General features: G+C 44.3%; 1 protein-coding gene across 1 annotated transcript in view; it reads left to right on the top strand.

Annotated features, from left to right (window-relative positions):
- Positions 1–20,210, top strand: part of ATRN (attractin) — a gene marked incomplete in the record, with an annotated part of 385,746 nt that extends 365,536 nt beyond the window's left edge. Inside the window, 2 exon segments of the mRNA XM_077478033.1 lie at positions 15,698–15,812; positions 18,773–20,210. Of these exon segments, the coding sequence (XP_077334159.1) occupies positions 15,698–15,812; positions 18,773–18,897 (240 nt within the window).
- Positions 20,211–21,162: the final 952 nt, after the last annotated feature.

The following is a 21,162-nucleotide window of genomic DNA, read 5'->3' as shown; positions in this document are numbered from 1 at the left end:
ATGTCCTGGACCCCAGGGTATTTGACAAGGAATCGCTGCACGACCAAGTTTAAGACGTGTGCCATGCACGGCACGTGCGTGATTTTGCCCTGTTTCAATGCGCTAAGCAGATTGGCACCGTTGTCACACACCACTTTACCAACTGTCAAATTGAGCGGTGTTAGCCACTCATCTGCCTGTGAACGCAAAGCTGAAAGGAGTGCCGGGCCAGTGTGGCTCTTTGCTTCCAGGCACAACAGACGCAGCACGGCATGGCAACGTCTCACCTGGCATGTGGAATAGGTTCTGGGGAGCTTGGGCGGTGCAGTGGAAGAGACGCTAGCAGCGGAAAAGGAGGAGGCAGCTGAGGAGGAGAGGGAGGAGGATGGAGTAGGAGGAGGAGAAGAAGAGTCAGGCCTGCATGCAATCCGTGGCGGTAAAACCAAATCTACACGGGTGCCACGGGTTACATGCTTGACGGCCGTCAGAAGGTTCACCCAGTGGGCAGTAAAACTGATATACCTTCCCTGCCCGTGTTTGCTAGACCACGTGTCTGTGGTCAGATGTATCTTGGCACCGACACTGTGTGCCAGAGATACATTCACTTGCCGCTGAACATGGCCATATAGCTCTGGGATGCCCTTCTCTGAGAAATACTTCCTTCCTGGGACCTTCCATTGTGGTGTTCCAATGGCCACAAATTTGCGAAAGGCCTCCGAGTCCACCAGTTTATATGGCAGTAGTTGGCGGGCTATGAGTTCTGACAAGCCAGCCGCCAACCGTTGGGCAAGAGGGTTATCCGGCATCATCATTTTTTTACGCTCAAACATTAGGCCCACGGAAGCCTGCCTTTTTGCAGAAAAATGTGAGCTTGGCGTGATGGAAGGTGGAGTGGAGGACAATTGTGAGGAGAGAGGAGAAGGAGAAGTAGAAGACGAGGCTGGACGGTGAGAGCCTGCAGTGTGGCTTTGTGTGTTCCGTTGCTCCCACTGGGCTCGGTGATGGCTGCTCATGTGCCTTCTTAAGGCGGTCGTCCCTAGGTGAGTATTGGGCTTACCGCGACTAACGCGTTGACTGCAAAGATTGCAGATGGCAACGCTATTGTCAGCAGCGGACACGTTAAAAAAAGCCCACACTGCGGAGCCATGTGCCGGTGTCCTGGGAGCGCCAGATGTGACCGTACATGGTCGATGACTCGCTCCTGATACATTTGCAGTCTGCTTTGTCCCTGCTGTGCAATGTAAGTCATTGCTGCTTCTCCTCCCTATCTGCTGGTCCATATCTCCCTCTGAACTCCCCTCCTCTTCCTCTCTTGTGGGCACCCACGTGACATCACTAGACACGTCATCATCAACGTCACCTTCCCCACCGCTATAAGTAGAGATCTCGGAGTAGGCAGCAACACCGGGGACCAACCTCCTCCTTGGGCTGATCTGGGTACTGGCGTCAGACTGCTGAGTAGCGCTTGTTGCTACCTCCTCTTCCTGATCCAATACCAAGAGTGGCTGCGCATCAGAAATGTCCTCTTGATATGGATCGGAAAATAATTCCAGTGACTCAAGCGGAAGGTATGTGGTGGTGGTGGTGGTGGTCGTGTTGTTGGTGGTAGTGTCTTTGGGGGTGCACATAGCAGAGAGTGAAGAAGAGGGTGCAGATCGAGAGGATGAGGAGGGTGCAGAAGAGTAAGGCTGAGCGAGCCACTCAACCAAGTCTGGTGCATCCTTTAAAGTAATTGAACGCACCTTCTGCAACTTCCCACTTTGGCTCAAGCCTGTTGCTCCTGCCCTACCCCTACCACCCCTGCGGAAGGGCCTGCCTCTTCCTCTGCATGTCATTTTTTAAATGACCCTGTGACAAAACTCTTAGTCCCTATACCGCTGAAGGACTGCTGCAGTATAGGTGAGCGGTCAGCAGTGGTGCACGTCAACCCTATCTATTGTGGACCTATAGCGGTCCTTACAGAACAGCAGACTGTACCGCACTCAAGCCTATGTACCGTAGCACCCTATACCAAGTTACCAGTCCTTATAAGAACTTTTGTGGACCAAGCAGGTTGTGTATTAGTGTTTAGCAGACTGTACGTCAGTCCCTATACCGCTGAAGGACTGCTGCAGTATAGGGCAGCGGTCAGCAGTGGTGCACGTCAACCCTATCTATTGTGGACCGATAGCGGTCCTTACAGAACAGCAGACTGTACCGCACTCAAGCCTATGTACCGTAGCACCCTATACCAAGTTACCAGTCCTTATAAGAACTTTTGTGGACCAAGCAGGTTGTGTATTAGTGTTTAGCAGACTGTACGTCAGTCCCTATACCGCTGAAGGACTGCTGCAGTATAGGGCAGCGGTCAGCAGTGGTGCACGTCAACCCTATCTATTGTGGACCGATAGCGGTCCTTACAGAACAGCAGACTGTACCGCACTCAAGCCTATGTACCGTAGCACCCTATACCAAGTTACCAGTCCTTATAAGAACTTTTGTGGAACAAGCAGGTTGTGTATTAGTGTTTAGCAGACTGTACGTCAGTCCCTATACCGCTGAAGGACTGCTGCAGTATAGGTGAGCGGTCAGCAGTGGTGCACGTCAACCCTATCTATTGTGGACCGATAGCGGTCCTTACAGAACAGCAGACTGTACCGCACTCAAGCCTATGTACCGTAGCACCCTATACCAAGTTACCAGTCCTTATAAGAACTTTTGTGGAACAAGCAGGTTGTGTGTTAGTGATTAGCAGACTGTACGTCAGTCCCTATACCGCTGAAGGACTGCTGCAGTATAGGTGAGCGGTCAGCAGTGGTGCACGTCAACCCTATCTATTGTGGACCGATAGCGGTCCTTACAGAACAGCAGACTGTACCGCACTCAAGCCTATGTACCGTAGCACCCTATACCAAGTTACCAGTCCTTATAAGAACTTTTGTGGAACAAGCAGGTTGTGTATTAGTGTTTAGCAGACTGTACGTCAGTCCCTATACCGCTGAAGGACTGCTGCAGTATAGGTGAGCGGTCAGCAGTGGTGCACGTCAACCCTATCTATTGTGGACCGATAGCGGTCCTTACAGAACAGCAGACTGTACCGCACTCAAGCCTATGTACCGTAGCACCCTATACCAAGTTACCAGTCCTTATAAGAACTTTTGTGGAACAAGCAGGTTGTGTATTAGTGTTTAGCAGACTGTACGTCAGTCCCTATACCGCTGAAGGACTGCTGCAGTATAGGTGAGCGGTCAGCAGTGGTGCACGTCAACCCTATCTATTGTGGACCGATAGCGGTCCTTACAGAACAGCAGACTGTACCGCACTCAAGCCTATGTACCGTAGCACCCTATACCAAGTTACCAGTCCTTATAAGAACTTTTGTGGACCAAGCAGGTTGTGTATTAGTTTTTAGCAGACTGTACGTCAGTCCCTATACCGCTGAAGGACTGCTGCAGTATAGGGCAGCGGTCAGCAGTGGTGCACGTCAACCCTATCTATTGTGGACCGATAGCGGTCCTTACAGAACAGCAGACTGTACCGCACTCAAGCCTATGTACCGTAGCACCCTATACCAAGTTACCAGTCCTTATAAGAACTTTTGTGGAACAAGCAGGTTGTGTGTTAGTGATTAGCAGACTGTACGTCAGTCCCTATACCGCTGAAGGACTGCTGCAGTATAGGGCAGCGGTCAGCAGTGGTGCACGTCAACCCTATCTATTGTGGACCGATAGCGGTCCTTACAGAACAGCAGACTGTACCGCACTCAAGCCTATGTACCGTAGCACCCTATACCAAGTTACCAGTCCTTATAAGAACTTTTGTGGACCAAGCAGGTTGTGTATTAGTGTTTAGCAGACTGTACGTCAGTCCCTATACCGCTGAAGGACTGCTGCAGTATAGGGCAGCGGTCAGCAGTGGTGCACGTCAACCCTATCTATTGTGGACCGATAGCGGTCCTTACAGAACAGCAGACTGTACCGCACTCAAGCCTATGTACCGTAGCACCCTATACCAAGTTACCAGTCCTTATAAGAACTTTTGTGGAACAAGCAGGTTGTGTGTTAGTGATTAGCAGACTGTACGTCAGTCCCTATACCGCTGAAGGACTGCTGCAGTATAGGTGAGCGGTCAGCAGTGGTGCACGTCAACCCTATCTATTGTGGACCGATAGCGGTCCTTACAGAACAGCAGACTGTACCGCACTCAAGCCTATGTACCGTAGCACCCTATACCAAGTTACCAGTCCTTATAAGAACTTTTGTGGACCAAGCAGGTTGTGTATTAGTGTTTAGCAGACTGTACGTCAGTCCCTATACCGCTGAAGGACTGCTGCAGTATAGGGCAGCGGTCAGCAGTGGTGCACGTCAACCCTATCTATTGTGGACCGATAGCGGTCCTTACAGAACAGCAGACTGTACCGCACTCAAGCCTATGTACCGTAGCACCCTATACCAAGTTACCAGTCCTTATAAGAACTTTTGTGGAACAAGCAGGTTGTGTATTAGTGTTTAGCAGACTGTACGTCAGTCCCTATACCGCTGAAGGACTGCTGCAGTATAGGTGAGCGGTCAGCAGTGGTGCACGTCAACCCTATCTATTGTGGACCGATAGCGGTCCTTACAGAACAGCAGACTGTACCGCACTCAAGCCTATGTACCGTAGCACCCTATACCAAGTTACCAGTCCTTATAAGAACTTTTGTGGAACAAGCAGGTTGTGTGTTAGTGATTAGCAGACTGTACGTCAGTCCCTATACCGCTGAAGGACTGCTGCAGTATAGGTGAGCGGTCAGCAGTGGTGCACGTCAACCCTATCTATTGTGGACCGATAGCGGTCCTTACAGAACAGCAGACTGTACCGCACTCAAGCCTATGTACCGTAGCACCCTATACCAAGTTACCAGTCCTTATAAGAACTTTTGTGGAACAAGCAGGTTGTGTATTAGTGTTTAGCAGACTGTACGTCAGTCCCTATACCGCTGAAGGACTGCTGCAGTATAGGTGAGCGGTCAGCAGTGGTGCACGTCAACCCTATCTATTGTGGACCGATAGCGGTCCTTACAGAACAGCAGACTGTACCGCACTCAAGCCTATGTACCGTAGCACCCTATACCAAGTTACCAGTCCTTATAAGAACTTTTGTGGACCAAGCAGGTTGTGTATTAGTTTTTAGCAGACTGTACGTCAGTCCCTATACCGCTGAAGGACTGCTGCAGTATAGGGCAGCGGTCAGCAGTGGTGCACGTCAACCCTATCTATTGTGGACCGATAGCGGTCCTTACAGAACAGCAGACTGTACCGCACTCAAGCCTATGTACCGTAGCACCCTATACCAAGTTACCAGTCCTTATAAGAACTTTTGTGGAACAAGCAGGTTGTGTGTTAGTGATTAGCAGACTGTACGTCAGTCCCTATACCGCTGAAGGACTGCTGCAGTATAGGGCAGCGGTCAGCAGTGGTGCACGTCAACCCTATCTATTGTGGACCGATAGCGGTCCTTACAGAACAGCAGACTGTACCGCACTCAAGCCTATGTACCGTAGCACCCTATACCAAGTTACCAGTCCTTATAAGAACTTTTGTGGAACAAGTGAGTTGTGAATGTTTAGCAGACTGCAGCAGAAGGGCAGCAGTCAAGTATAATATCCTTTCTATATTTGGAAGAAAGAATATTATACATGTACAAGCCTATTACTGTACCACTGATACCAGTCCTGAAAAGAACCTTTGTGGAACTAATAATAACAGCAAGTCTTTAAAATTACCCTCACTGCCTGACAACACTGCTTCCTTCCTGTCCCTATACAAATTGGCAAAAAAAGAGAACGATTAGTGGTTACTGGAACAGCTCTTTTGTGGACCTTGATAGTAACAGCTAATGATGATGATGATGATGATGATGATGAAAGACTAATCTGGCTGTCCCTGTAGCATACACCGTCCTTTCCCTTTCTCTAAACTAACAAAAGACACTCAGGCTGCTGCAAGAATCAGCAGCACAGCAAACCTATCAACACCTAACACCTATACCAGTCCTGAAAAGAACTTTTGTGTACCAAATAGCTAGTGGTTTATCTCTCCCTACTCCACACAGGAACCTGTCCCTATCTTAACAGAAGAAAGAATGTAAAATGGCCACCGGATCGGGTGTATTTATAGGTTAGGGGGAATGTACAAGTGTCCATGTGCTGTCATGTCTCAATTGGCTGTCCTGTATCACATGATAAACGTGTCACCAAAGGTTAAAGTTCTTGTATACATTAAACACGTAAGTCCGCCGCGGCGAACGACGGAAAAAGGCGTTCGAACGTGCGGACCGCGAATGTCGGAAATTCGCCGCGAAACGACCGCCGGGCGAACCGTTCGGCCATCACTAAACACCAGCACTGAACTGCCAATCACAAATGTACACATGATGCAGTCAGTGTCATGGGCTCCCTAAGAAGGACACCGTAGGAAGTACACAAAGGAAGAGAGAAGGGTCTGCACTGCAGCATCAGGTGATCACCGCTTTATGTAAGTAAAAGGGATTTAGATGGGCTTTTTTTTTTTTTTGGTTATAGGATAAGTTCACTTTTGGGAACATGTTTTTAGGGTGGAACATGTAATATGTTCCCAATGCTGCAGCCGCTGCCTGAATTCCCCCTCCTCCCCCCCCCCCCCCCCTCCTCTGTGACAGCAGTACGGGGAGAAGTTTCCCGTACTAGCTGTCACTTTTTAAAATCAGCTGGGCTCCACCCACCTGGCTGCATCATTCATTCACATAGCTCTTTGTGAATGAACTACAAGCCCTAAGATCCCTTGCAGCTGTTAGCTTGTAGTTATGAATAAACTATCATGCCACTGTGGAGCGCCATTCTTGTTCATTGATACTTCCTGTCAGTGTATCTGCTTGTCTGTCCGGGCATTAAGGTACACAGAAAGATCTATAGGAGACCTGCATGGCACCAGTGATCGCCTGATTGCTGGCGCAATGCTTTACTGGCTTCAAAAAAAACACAATGCACATTTTTTAATCTGAAAAAATGTGAATTTAAAATTTTTTTCTTTAACTATAACTTATCCTTTAAGTACCGTATTAGCGTATAAGACGCACTTTTCCCCCCCTTAAAATAGGGGGGAAATTGTGTGTGCATGTTAAATGCCAATCTAGACTGCCAGGGGAAGGAGGGGACAAGTGCTGCCCAAAAAGAGCCGGATCTCCTGTGTGCTTGGCTCGCAGTCACACAGTCCCGCCCCCTGGACATCTCCTAGCATGGACGTTCCGGAATTGGACCAGCGTTATGTCCATCATAGGATCTGGGCCAAGGGCTGGGACTGGGCATGACGCAGAGCCGAGTACACAGGACCTCTGGCTACTGTATAACAGCAAGGCTGCAGGTGGGCACTGATTAGTCTGCGGGTGGGCACAGATCAGGCTGCACTGAAGCTGCAGATGGGCACTAATCAGGCTGCATTGATGCTCACTGACCATTATTTTGCTTCAAAGTGGTTTATTTAAAATATATATAATTTCCTGAAACTTCCCTCTTAAATTGGGGTGCATTATACGCTGATAAAGACGATAATTGGTTGGGAGGAAGGCTAGTACTATCCCAAAAATTGATTTGCTATGCCTATAAAGTGGACTGATAACCTTGATGGTATAATGCAGTTATGCAACACATCTAATGATATAAAACTCATTTCAGACAATCTCACCAATTACTATGCAAAGTAATTAAAAGCAGTATCAAAATATCTTTAAAAAAAATACATATATATATAGATATATATATATATATATATATATCTCTTCAAAATTGTACTGCTAGTAAAATGGTACTGCTAGCATCTGAACTACTTTCAGTCTCAGGTTGGAACCTGGTCTGTAATGGGACATTTGTACCTCTGCACATACCCTTCCTCTTTTTATCCCTCTGATCATTTATCTTTTTTCAATCACTTGCTGCTTGTTGTACTAAACTCAGCAGTGAAATGTAAAGTAAGCCAACAGGGAGAACTGGTAGGAGTCGCATTGTTCTGTGCAGTGATGAGTTTTGTCCTCGCTGCAGATGTAGGGGAGGTGTGGGAAGCCTTTCAACTGTGCAGCTGGCAGAGCTGAAGCCAAAAAAAGTAATAGAGAATCCCAGGTCCTGCATTGTGCCTGAACAGCAGCCGGGCAACTCATTAATCAAGCCACAAGACAGTTTTGCAAATATGCAATATTTGCAACTTGTAATTTCAGAGTGTTTACGTAAAAAAAAAAAAAAGTAGTTCTGCTCCATCAAGTAGGTGGATCAGGAGTTCTAATTTCCCTGTCTGCTAATACGTTTCAGGTCACTGACTAAAAAAGCATTGAAGCCAGAGACAGGGAACTAGCATTTGCGTAAGGTCAGCAATGGCAGCTTCTATTTATAACTCCCATTAAAGCTTTCCTATATATTTCATGAGTCACTGTAGCCTTTTGTATGACAATGCCCTGGTCTGTCAATAGATTGCACAGGCTCAGGTCATCCCATATTATAGGATATTATAAATCATTTTTGAAAGAGAAGCGCTCATGCAGCTCTTCTCTCACTTAGGACTCAATGCGGTCACTGGTTAAGTATTATTGCCTACAGTGGATTACGTCAGACCATGCTATGTTTTTTCCTTTTTTTTTTCTTACTTTGTTGGAACTACACTTGGCAAGGGTGCCTAGCATATTTTTTATTACAGGTACTTGTATAGCATAGTCAATTTACACGCCACTTTACATATTCAGCACACATTCAAATCAGTCCCTGCCCTCAAGGAGCTTACAATCTAAGTTCCCTAACTCGCATTCATGGACATGCATACTAGGGCTCAGCAGACAGCTTGTCTATAAAGAAAACAGAACACAGTTCTTCTGTGGGTTGGTGGGGGTGGGGTGTGGGGAGCCTTTCCTACAATCGGCTCTCATACACTGTTAATGCACCCTCTATGCTCCCTGACAGATTAAAGCGGGAGTCTGCGTTTTTTTTTTTTTTTTTAAAAGCCAGCAGCTACAAATACTGCAGCTGCTGACTTTTAAAATGGTGACACTTACCTGTCCAGCGCGCCCGCGATGTCTGCACCCAAAGCCGATCTCTCGATCGTCTCTCGGGTGCTGCCGCCGCCATCTTGGGTATGGGAATCAGGAAGTGGAGCCTTTCGGCTTCATTTCCCGGTTCCCTACTGCGCATGCGCGAGTCGCGCTGCACAATAAGGATGAACCCACTGCCTCTGGGATCTGTGTGTTTCCCAGCAGGCAGCGGGGGACTTTTGGAAAGTTGCGTAATCTACGCCCCTTTCCGCAGAGAGCTATCCCGGAAGTGGGTGCAGATACCCGTACTGTACAGGTACCTGCACCCCCCTCCCCCCTGAAAGGTGCCAATTGTGGCGCCGGAGGGAGGGAGGAATCCAATGAGCGGAAGGTCCACTTTAGGGTGGACCTCCGCTTTAAGAAAGATTTTGGCACCTTTCTGCTTTTTTGAAGCATGGTAGCCCATGCCCATTATGTGTCACATACCTGAAAACGAAGCCTGCAATGTCACTGCTGTCCCCGTATCCATCTTCACCCCTCTTCCTTCCAGGCCCGCGGACTCCGGCTCTGTGACTGCCAGGAGTCACGTGCAGGAGCCACGAGTCATGGCATGATCCCTTTAGCAATGTACCCTTGACTTCGGTGCACGCGTATAATGTAAATATCTCCTAAACCGTATAGGTTTAGGAGATATTTCCAGCACCTATAGTTAAGCCTTAATATAAGTTTACCTTTTATTTAAAAGGGGTTGTACAGAGTTTACAACCACTTTAATTATTAAAAGAGAAGCATTCGATTTTATTTTATTTTTCTTTTTTTTATCCCATAATCATACTTGCCTAAGTGCATGCTGCATCTGTCCCCAGCCGCCTCTTCACTGAGAACGAGCCATCAAACACTGCCGATGGATCAGTCCTCTCACCTCCCCGAGCGGAGAGTTGCTGCCTGTCAATCAGCAGCTCTCTTGCTCCTGCTCCTCCACGCTCACTAGAGCACTGGGCTGTGGAGGGGCGAGGAGCGGCCATCTAAGGCACTCAGCTCCTCGCTGAGACAGTGATTAGTCCAGGCACCTGGCGGATCCAGACTCCGAGTTGGGATGACACAGTGCCTGGACTTCTCTTGGTGACGTCAGCAGAGAGTGGACTTCAGACCGCTCTCTGCTGAAAATGGGTCACAGAAGTGCAAAACGAATTGCACTCATATGACCCATAAGAGAGCCCAGCCAAATTAGCTCTTCCTGGACTTCTCCTTTAATAGTTTATAAAATAGAAGTGAACAAAAAAAAAATGGAGAAGGTGAATAAAGTTAATTAAGGCTTAATGGAGTAAATGAAGGGTTAATAAGTGATTAAACAGAGGAACATTTAATAAAAAACTTGACAGGTTGCTTTAAACTGACTTCATCTGCAGATTGAAGTTTATCCCTTTGATCTGTAGCTGAATAAACAGAAAGATACAAAAAGAAACAATGTTTTTCTTTTTATCTTTCTGTTTCAGCAGCTAAGCAATGTTGTTGATACACATTGCCCAGCTACTTCTTTTTTTTTTTTTTTGGTGGTGGGGGCGGGGGGGGGGGGGGTTTGACCGTTCCAATTGCTGTGACTTTTTACATTTCAGCTGCCAGCAGGATGACCCCACTGACAGTTTAATGATTGGTGGGGAATCCCACTGACAGCTGAAAGAACCAAGCATCAAAGTATCGGTTTTAGGTATCGGAGCTTTTACACAAGTACAGATATTCGTGCAAATGCTTAGTATTGGCATTGTTATCCGTAAACCCTACTTTGCCACTGATGTGAATGGGCTTTAACTTGGGCTTTAACTTGGCATTAGGGAGAATGGCCTCTTCTGCTGGGTGAATGCAGGAGTTTTAGTAAAACTGGGTTGATACTGGAGTCCCTAAGGTTTGATTATGAAGTTTTGAACACAATAGTTGGGTGCTGATACCATTGTTGCAAGATAAGTTCATTGCAGGCAATAAGTTAGCGGCAAACTAACCACACGCCTGTGCTAGCAGCTTTAATATATTTGTCCTTCATTGCTGCCTTTCAAAACACCATTTTACATCCACCATATAAGCTTTATTTCGACTAAACTCCAGAAATGTTTGCAAACAGTTTGTTGTTATTCATAGTCTTGGCATGTGATCCAGCTTTTATTTGAGGTTTGCTGTTTCTTTAATAGCCAATGACAAATAAGCGAACATCTGCATCTTAAGTGTCCAGAAAGGCATCCCATGGCCGTAAATCCATACGATGCGTAAGATTGAAGGCCCCATAAAGTAATGGGGATATAGAGCTGCGGTAGGGACATGCAGCAGCGTTGTAAAAACGGGAGACAAATTATCTACAATGTGATCTGCTGTTATTGAAAATAAAATGAAAAATGCCTTCTGGAACAATCGCGGCCCCGCTTTTATCTTTCCGCGGGGTCATAAAACACTAATTTGCATGGCGCTGGATGTTAATTCATTAATAGAATTATACCGGTGTAATAGAACACATAAATACTGCGGGCCTGATTTATTAGCCTGACATTTGCTTTTCCATTAAGTCTTTAAATAGTTTAATGGTGGCTGTTGGTTGCTGCCCACACAACAAAGCTGCAGTTTATTCACTAATAATTGGCACCGGGTGGGGGCCTTCACTACTGAGGGTAACCAACTCTACACCAAGGCAAAGGGCAAGCCATTTATAGCAGAGGTAATTGGGGGCTTTGACATCACTGTGATAGCAGGCCTACCTATGGATAATCGCCATCTTACCCTTTTAATGCTTTGTGATGTAAGAGCCAAGGCCGATCGTTAGAGCAGCCATCCAGCTGATGGCTGTGTTATCGTACACATAAATAAGATGAACGTTGGGTCTTAGGCATGCTTTGTTTCAAGTTTGTGTGTTTCTAGGTAGCAAAACCAGGAAAATGACGGCTGCCATGGTACACTCGGCCTTTAAAGTCATCCCTTATATTTTTATACATACAAGACTGACTAAATATTTTTGGAGCTCCCTTATTGGCTTGTATGGGTCTTGTGTTTACTTCCAGCTTCTCTGTCTTGTCCCTGTAGTTCAGCTGGAAATTGGGGGTGGGTGCGCATGAAGAGATGACTAGAATAGTCCCCCCCCCCAGTACTTTATTTTAGAACAGCACACGGTAATTACAGAAACCGTAGTTATGGCAATGTTAAACTGGAATACATTCAGGTAAGGTTTAGCACAGTACAAGCCATAGCAAGCACATATATGTACACGCCAAGGACCCGGAATACTAGGTCTAGGATGTCTCTTTACCCCGTGTCAATTTTATACAAGGTAAATACCTTTATTATACCATCACAAGAAGAAAAGCAAATCAAAAGAATGCAGGGTAGAAGGGAGAGGTCGGAGAAGAAAAGGAGACCCCTTTCCATAGCCACCAGGTCCTCCATTTCGTTGATTTTGTTAAAGAAAATTAAAACTACTCCCTGTAAGCATATAATTTCTTTGTGCTTAAAAGCACAAAAAGCCCTCTCTTATATAATGCTGGAAAAGCGCACCCTTCTTTCTCTCCAAGTGACACAAACAGATGTTGGTGTAACCTTTGAGCTCAGTATGAAATCCTGAGCAAAATATCCTAGTGGCTTTTATTTATACTAAACACATTGATAACAAAAGAAGCGGCTGACTTCAGAATCGGCCAATCAGACACTTGTATTCATTCAAAAGAACCAATGACACACATGCATATATTCAAACAGAAATACACTAGTGATGTGTGCAGATGGTGGTGTGCAAAACCATGTGGCAAGCACATGGCTTTGAACACAACCGTGTGCACATTCCTACTGCTACCAGTGATGCGAGCCATACCAAACTATGGCCCAGTGGGCCATCATTTTGTATAGTTATACTATGGTTCCCAAATACACTGATCTGCTTACTTAGGAGTTTAAATGTGCCATGGAGTGGCCAGTCCCTTGGTGAGGCATAAACAAAACAACCTTAAAAAAAGCAAACGGATCCGCCATGTCCAAGGGAAGGTTTCAGCATCCAATGGTCTTCCATCAATGTCTGTGCGAATACCCTCACATGAGTGTATTGCAGCAACACTGACACTGGGGGGCATCTAACAACATACATTAATAACATTTTTTGCAACAATTTCAGCTAGACCGTGTCTGCTTCTTAAAAAAGGGGAATGCAGCTCTTTGCCGCTGTAAGCGGGAGAGGTAAAATAGATGGTCTTTAGACATTGCTCGAAAAAACAATGGTGATGCAGAAGGAAGAATACGCGGTCCTTCTGGAGCTCATGGTCCTTGATATTTTGGGTTATGTGGTGCACCTCCATCCAAAACAATTGTAGAAAGCGGCAGGACCAGAAGATGTGCAAAAGAGATCTGGATTCTTCTCCACATTGCCAACAAAGTTCCGAACTTTGTGGGAACATCCTATGAATCTTCACCGGCGTGTGGTACCACTGGGTCAGAACCTTAAACTCTGATTCTTGGTGCTTAGTGCAAATCGATGTTTTGTAAGAGAACATCAGAATTCTCTCCTCCTGCTTATCTGTAAAATCGACCCCTAGGTCCCTTTCCCATTCGGTGATGTAATAAGGTTTGAAATAAAGACGCTAAGGAGATTGGTCCAAGCAAAGAAGTTCGATTGAGGTGAGAGGTCTCCTGAAGGAATCCAGGGAAGGTAGCTCTCCGAAGAAGTTAGATAACTGTCGTTTTTGCCAAAAGGTTAATCCTGAGGACTAGAACAGTTCTAGCCACCACGTTCCATAGTGGTATATAAAATGCAATTTTTTTATTTTTTTTTGCCCCCTTTTATTTTTACCTGATCTTGCTGTCAACACTTCTTGTTCTAGGGCAACAACACTTACTGTTCTGTATCAGTAACCCTAGGGCAAGTGTTAAGAACACCACCTTACCTCTATAACTTGGGGGAGGTGTTTGGTAGTCCTCAGTGAGAACAATGCTAACTGATAAGTCAGCAGAGGTAGAGAGCATAGGAAGTTAATGAACAGATGTAACAAAATGCTTTGTCCTCTTCAGCCCTGGAAGGTTTACCCCCCTGCATGACCAGGCAATTTTTTGCAATACCGCACTGCTTTATTCTGACAATTGTGTGATTGTGCGACACTGTACCTAAATAAAATATACAAAAGTGTAGCGCTAAAAAGAAACCCCATATAGGTGTGTGAAAACAAATGGTGATTAGAAGTGTTATGAACACAAATTCAGTAAACAAAACAATGATGATTAATAACTATGACATGTAAAGTCCCGTCACTGAGTGAGGAAATGTGAGACAACTTCATAGGGCACATGTCCAATGAGAAGACTGTGGTAATGGAGTAGTGCAAACGAAGAAATAGCTGTGAAGCATGTTAAAAACGGTATAGGCATTCGTCTGATGGAAAATTGAAGATGAATACTTCTTGCCAGACAAAGTGGACCCACCTGTCGTACGACAGTGAGTCAATCGGCCACTGGCCAAGGGTCAGATGGTCATCGAGGGAACCAACTCTGATGTAGGTAAAACCTGTAGAGGAATCGCTCTGCATACAGATGTTCTATCGATCAACAGGAGTGAAGCTTTCTGTGGAAGCTTTCAATTTTCACCTTTCTGTTTGAAATTTAAAAAAAGCTGCTTCCATCACTTCCTGGAAACAGGTAAAAACGTAAAGCTTCCATAGACAAGATCCAAGGAACATCTACTTTGAGGATACCTTTGCTTTCTTTTGGTGGTATTTGATCACCTCTGCAGTTTTTTTTTTTTTTTTTAAAAAGACCAACAATTTTGAAAAATATAAAACACACACAAAAAAAATGTAAAAAATCTATTTTGTGCATCAATTTAGGCTAATATGTAGCTGTAGATGTAGGAATTGCGGAGAAATTATCTTCAAATATTGTAATGGAGGAACTGAAATAAAACTTCATAGTCCAAACAGCTAGAGAGGTCAGCGATGGCTTATGCCAGTGATCCCTTCAGTCTTGCACAGTTGTACAATCTCCTCTCCTGTACTGACATGGCCCACTCTCATTTCACAGCACATTTTGACCGTCTCACATTTTGTATTAGAAGTTGTAAGAGGTCAGATAAGAGACTGCTTTATTTCCTAGCTGGAGAATGTCCAATATCACTTGGCTTTTTCCTCCCCAGCCTGCCCTTTTCATTTTTTAGATTTAAGTTTATTCACTTGTGTGGAGGCTCAATCATATCTGGTCATTAACACATCTTCCTGTTTTCATGAATCTGGCCCCCCCCCCAACCATCATTACCCTTTCTGCATTGCATAGTGAAGCACAGAGACCTAGCGATGATGCCGCCGGTTCTAAAATAAGGCATGCAATAAAAACAAAAAGCCTCTTTAAAAATGTCTTTATCAAAATTAGGGACAGAAAAATTTAAAATGGATAAACATTTTAGCTTTGAATTTATATGGGATAAAAATGTTAGGTAAAAAATCAGCAGCAATATCCACCTCTTTATCTCTGCTGCATACAGACACTGCCTTGCTAAGTCTAACGGTACATCCAGTGCTGAAAACCGCCTGCGTGCCTAAACCTAAAGGGTTAAAAGAAGATTTTAAAGCAGAAACAGAATTAGTTTGTACTCTCCATTGATCCAGAGGGTGGTGCCATTGGTTCTATTGACTCTGAATGGTGATATGGTGTCATCCACACTTCAGTCTTATTAACTCACAAATATTTTTCTTTCTTTTGTTAGACTGTCCCTAAGCCCATAGCCCTGGAGCCTTGTTGTGGGAACAAAGCGGCCGTCCTTTCAATATTTGTACGACTGCCTCGTGGTTTAGGGGGCATTCCACCTCCAGGACAATCTGGTAAGTCAGGAACATTATCGTATGTATGCAAGTTTTTTTGTTTTTGTTTTTTTGTGCTTTAGATTGACATTTGTAGAAGTGGGAAGAAAAGTTCTCCTTATGGATTACGAAGCATATCTAAACCTAGAAAACACAAGTGTAATATAATTGCAGTTTACCAGTCCTTAGATGTGAAGGCTGCCTTTAGTTTCTTTTTTGCAGGCTTTTCTTTTAGTTTTTTTTTTTTTTTTTTTTTTAACCTGTTGATCCGGTCCCAATGAAACCCAGGGCTTTGCTGTGAACCCAATTTTCTCTTTCTCCTGTCTAGACTGCAATCTATGTATATCTATTTGAGGAATGCAAAAAATAAAAAAAAATATTTTTGCTTGTGCACAATTGGATCATGGTAGTCAGCAGAGCTTTACCTCATTCCCTAAATTAAGGGAAAATTCCCTTGCAAAGCGAAGAGCCTGTTTCTTTAGTAAATCGGCCACAGTGAAGTGAGGTCTACCACCTTGTCCTGTATTCCCTCATGGAAGGCTCCTGTTAGTCCACAAACCGAAGTCCAACATGCAAAAAAGACACTCTGCTGAAAATGTATTTACCCTCCACTTGCTCTCCACCACTGCTTTTCCACACCACAATTTTTCAAAAGCCAGCACATGCGTAGATCTCTGCCAGATATTTGGGGCCTGGCAGACTCCAGGGATTCTCGTGCACAGATGCACTAATTTCTGGTATCTGGAACATGGCAGAGACCCGTGGCATCTGTGCCCATGTGCAAGAATCTAAATCACATACACAGATGTGCTGTGGGTCTCTGCTATATACTGAATACTGCAGAACCTCCTAGTATACTGTACATATCTAGTCCTACATGGCCAAGGTGCATTCCTAGTGCATTTTGGCAGCTAGGGCCTTTAACTGTAGCCTGACTATGATTTACCACCTCCATATGTCCTCCGCAGTTGGCAGCTCACAGAGTGCACATACGACCAGCTACAGAACCAAAGAAAGTGGTCCTATACCATGTGATCGCTGTGTCTAAGCAATGTCCTAACTGCCAAACCCCATACTAGTGTTCCGATCACCGTCATATGAGTGTTCTGATCACTGCCACCATACCAGTGTTCTAATCACCACCATGCCAGTGTTAGCAGAGCCAGTATCCCCAATTGTTGCCACTATCCTAGTGCTCCAGGATCTCCGAAATGTGATAGGTAGTCAGGAAATTAGATGTTTAATTTATGCGCCTGAAGGGGCTCCTTGGATTTTGGACTCTTGTATGTGGCTAGGTTGTAAAAAAAAGTCTCATGTGTGATATCGCCACACTTGGGAGGCATAAGCAGAGTGTGTTTTGGGGTGTAATTCTATGTATGCCTATGCTGTGTTAGAGGGAGAACTTTTATTTAGTTTCATCATTTTCCAAAGGATTATGGCAAAAAATGACAACTTCTAAAAATTCACCATGCCTCTTACTAAATGACTTAAACTGTCCACTTTCCAAAAAGTGATCATTTGGGGGTTATCTGTGCTGTCCTGGCACTTTAGGGCCTCAAGAAATTAGACAGTAAGTACATCAGAATTGATACATTTTATATATGTATATATATATATATATATATATATATATCTATATATATTATTCCTAATATGGTAAATACTCAAAATTTCACACAGACTAAATAACATACTGTTTTGAGGTTTTTTTCACCAAAGAAATATAACAGAATACACGTTGGCCTAAATTTACGTAGAAAGATTTATGTGCAAAATGTTATAGCCAAAACAAAGAAAGACGTGGGTTTTTTTTGTTTTGTTTTTTTCCTTTATATAGCAAAAAATGTAAAAAAAAAACATTGTGATTAAGTAAAAGTATAGACTTAGAAAAATACAAACACTTTTTTTTTATTCAAATGTTTTATTAGTTTTGCAAGGTAAAGTATAAAACAGAGCCTCTGGGCATACCCCGGCTCAAGGTACCACTGGTTAGGATTATATGCACTTTCCAACTGCTGGACTCATAATTTAAATCAGTGTCCCTAGTGAGCAAATGTCCACATACATATCTTTCCAAGGGACCTTAATCTCTCAAGCAGAAGCAGTTGAGGGGAAGTCGAGCCAAATATCCCATACTTTAGAGAGCTTATGTAGACATCCACGAGAGAGGTAAGTGGCTTTGTATAACGGTAACACAGCATTCACCAAGGACTGCCAGAAGATTATAGGGGCTTCCCAAAAACAAACAATTTTAATCAACTAGATAAATGCATCATCAATGCCCCACCAGCTCTACAGTGAGAACTGAGCTATCAAACCCCTCGGATCGCTCCGTTCTCTGCTCTGAGCAGAGAGCTGTGACTGTCAGTCTTTGGCTCTCTGCTCTTCCCTCTGGCGCTTACTGGAGCACTGGGCCTTGAAGGTGGCGGAGGGGCTGGCTTAGGCTCTGCGTGGAATGCTGGTCCAGGTATCTGGGTGTATCCCGACCATATGGTTGGGATCTTTCCTGAGCCTGGACTGGCTGATTGAACTTGGCTGTCGACTGAATACGGTTCACAGCAGTGCAGAACGAGCTTCACTTCTGTGACCTACAGGTCAGTGTCCAGACTTTAATGCCACAGTAGGTGAAATGCATTAACACCTTTGCCATGTATGAATTCATATGCCTTTTAAATAGTACATTTTGATACGGATCTGCAGCAGAGTGCCATCTTTTTGGATGTTGGGTTCTAGTTTTCAGGGGACAGGAAGTGGGAGGAAATATCCACAACCAGAATAAAGGCAGCAAAAAGAGATGGTTGCACTCTGTATTAGTTATAATTAAAGGTTTGGCTCAAGTGCCACTTGAATTTAAAAAAACAGGTAAGTGCTGTATGTTCTCTTTGAGTTCAGATTGATATGTCTCTGTATCTTGAAGATGTAATATGTGCCTACATTTTGTGATTTTTATTTTTTATTTTTTTTTCCACCTTTATACCCAGGACTAGCAGTAGCCAGTGCTTTGGTGGACATTTCACAGCAGATGCCATTGGCATACAAAGAGAAGTCTGGAGCAGTAAGGAATAGGAAGCACCAGCCTCCCGCACAGCCTGGCACTTGCATATGATCGCCATGCAGACTTTAGGGATATGAATATTGCTATGCTGAAGGAATCAGTTTTATGACGGAGATACTCCTTGGCGTTTAATGGATCTCCACAGGACCTCCCAACCTCTTCCACATCTGCATGGTTATCTCAAATTTTACTAAAGTATCCCAATTCCCATTTTCCAGACGGCCATTTCTCTCTCTGTTGATTTCATCACGTTCAATTTAGCTGTCATCAAGAACTGGAATTAAAACGAAATCTTATTTTCTTTGTGAAAAATTCTGTATACAGCTGCAACCCCCCATGCTCAGGTTAAGGGTCCGTCATTTTCTCAGTTCCTCCATTTTGTACCAAGGCAGGAGAAAGAGAGTTTGCAACGTTCTTGGCAATTTTGGAGCATCATTCCGATGAAAGGGTTGGAGCTGTTCGTGGCTTCGTCTGTATTTTATTTTTTTTGTATGTTGAACTATCATGAAAGCTGCAACTAACTGGATTGTGTTTGCCAGCAAAAAGGTACTTTGCTGGTCATGTGCCAAGGAGCGCCAGCCAAGGTACCAGCAGAACTTGAAACTACATTGTCATACAGGGACTGTAGATTGATTTTATTCTGAGACACTGAACAGTAAAATTCTCCGTATGGGAGAGAACTTTTGGCGAACTTAACTGTACATTATCTGCCCTAAATTAAAACTGAGAAGAGCTTTTTATTTGCTGGACTTGAGAATGAAAGACTTGTGGAATACTGTAATTCACAGCCTGTAAATGTGAGGACAATAACATTTCGGGCATATTGCTAAATCCTGTAAGAATTAAATAATTTTATTGACGTGGCGATAAAAAAAAAAAAAACAGCAAACCGAAAAGCACACGTTCTTCCTGCTTGTCTCCCGGATGAGCCCCCAAGATTTGGAACTGACGATGTTAAAGTGAGCGGTGAAGGCAGAGCTTTAGTATTCATGAAGAATGTCTCAGTGTTCGTTCCCACCCTCATTCCACTTCTACCGCAGCCTTCCAATACTGACATGCTCCCAAAAGCAATAGACCAGAGGAAACCTACTTGTATATTAAAGGAAAAAAAAAAGGTGTTCAGGACAAGGTGCTATCTTAACATGACACTTTGTGTTCCCTTTTAAATATATATATACATACATATATATATTTATTTTTGTGCTCATTTGGACTGGTAAACTGAACACGGTCTACCCGCGATTGTGATACGAACCATTTTAAAAATCACTTTAGGCTGAAGAACAAAGCTTCTAATAACATGTCCAGATTGTTTTAAACTCACGATTGTATCGCACGTAGTCATTAAAATTAATTATTTTGTACATGCCTAACTGTCTTTTAAAGAAAATGGATCCACACTGCAAGCTTTCAAACTTTATTTCAGATGGGGAATTACAGTGCTGCAAATATACACGGTATCACCAAAAGTATTGGGACACCAGCCTTTACACGCACATGAACCTCAATGGCATCCCCGTCTTGGTCCGTAGGGTTCAATATTGAGTTGGCCCACCTTTTGCTGATTTAACAGTGTCAGTTCTTCTGGGAAGGCTATCCACAAGTTTAGGAGTGTGTCTATGGGAATGTTTAACCATTCTTCCAGAAGCGCATTTGTGAGGTCAGGGTGAGAAGGCCTGGCTCACAGTCTCCGCTCTAATTCATCCCAAAGGTCTTCTGTCTGGTTGACGGGGCTAATTTTGTTTTGTTACAGACTAGCTGGTAAGTGAGATGGGAATTTTTATTTTTAATGTGTACAACCCTGTCTACTACCTTTGCAGATTAGAGGTTGTAAAAAAAAGAATAGACCCTGTTTCCTTATAGCAAGTAGAACAGCACCATGCTTGTGCTGTCCAATCTGTCCCTCTGTATGCTGTAATACAACTGGTTAATCCTCCCTGTTCCTATGTCTCTTCTTAGTGTACTGACCACAGTAATCATGGCTACTGATCCATGATACCGTAGTCAGATTACATGCCTCTGTCATCTCGCTGCTCTCCTCTCTCCCCCTGCCTGCCTTTATGGACCTTGCTTTGTCCACTGGTGTGCAGTCATGTTGGAACAGAAAGGGATCATCCCCAAACTGTTCCCACAAAATTGGGAGCATGATATTGTCCAAATGGTATGCTGACACCTCAAGCGTTCCCTTCACTAGACACACTCCTAAACCTTGTGGACAACCTTCCCTAAAGAGTTGAAGCTGTTATAGCTGTAAAGGGTGGGTCAGCTCTATATAGAACCCTACGGACTAAGACTGGGATGCTATTAAAGTTCATG

Source organism: Lithobates pipiens, unplaced genomic scaffold, assembly GCF_037356315.1.
Source record: "Lithobates pipiens isolate NorthernLeopardFrog02 unplaced genomic scaffold, aLitPip1_a1.2 Scaffold_13, whole genome shotgun sequence".
Classification (NCBI taxonomy): Eukaryota; Metazoa; Chordata; class Amphibia; order Anura; family Ranidae; genus Lithobates; species Lithobates pipiens.
This window is presented reverse-complemented; position numbering and strand designations above follow the sequence as displayed.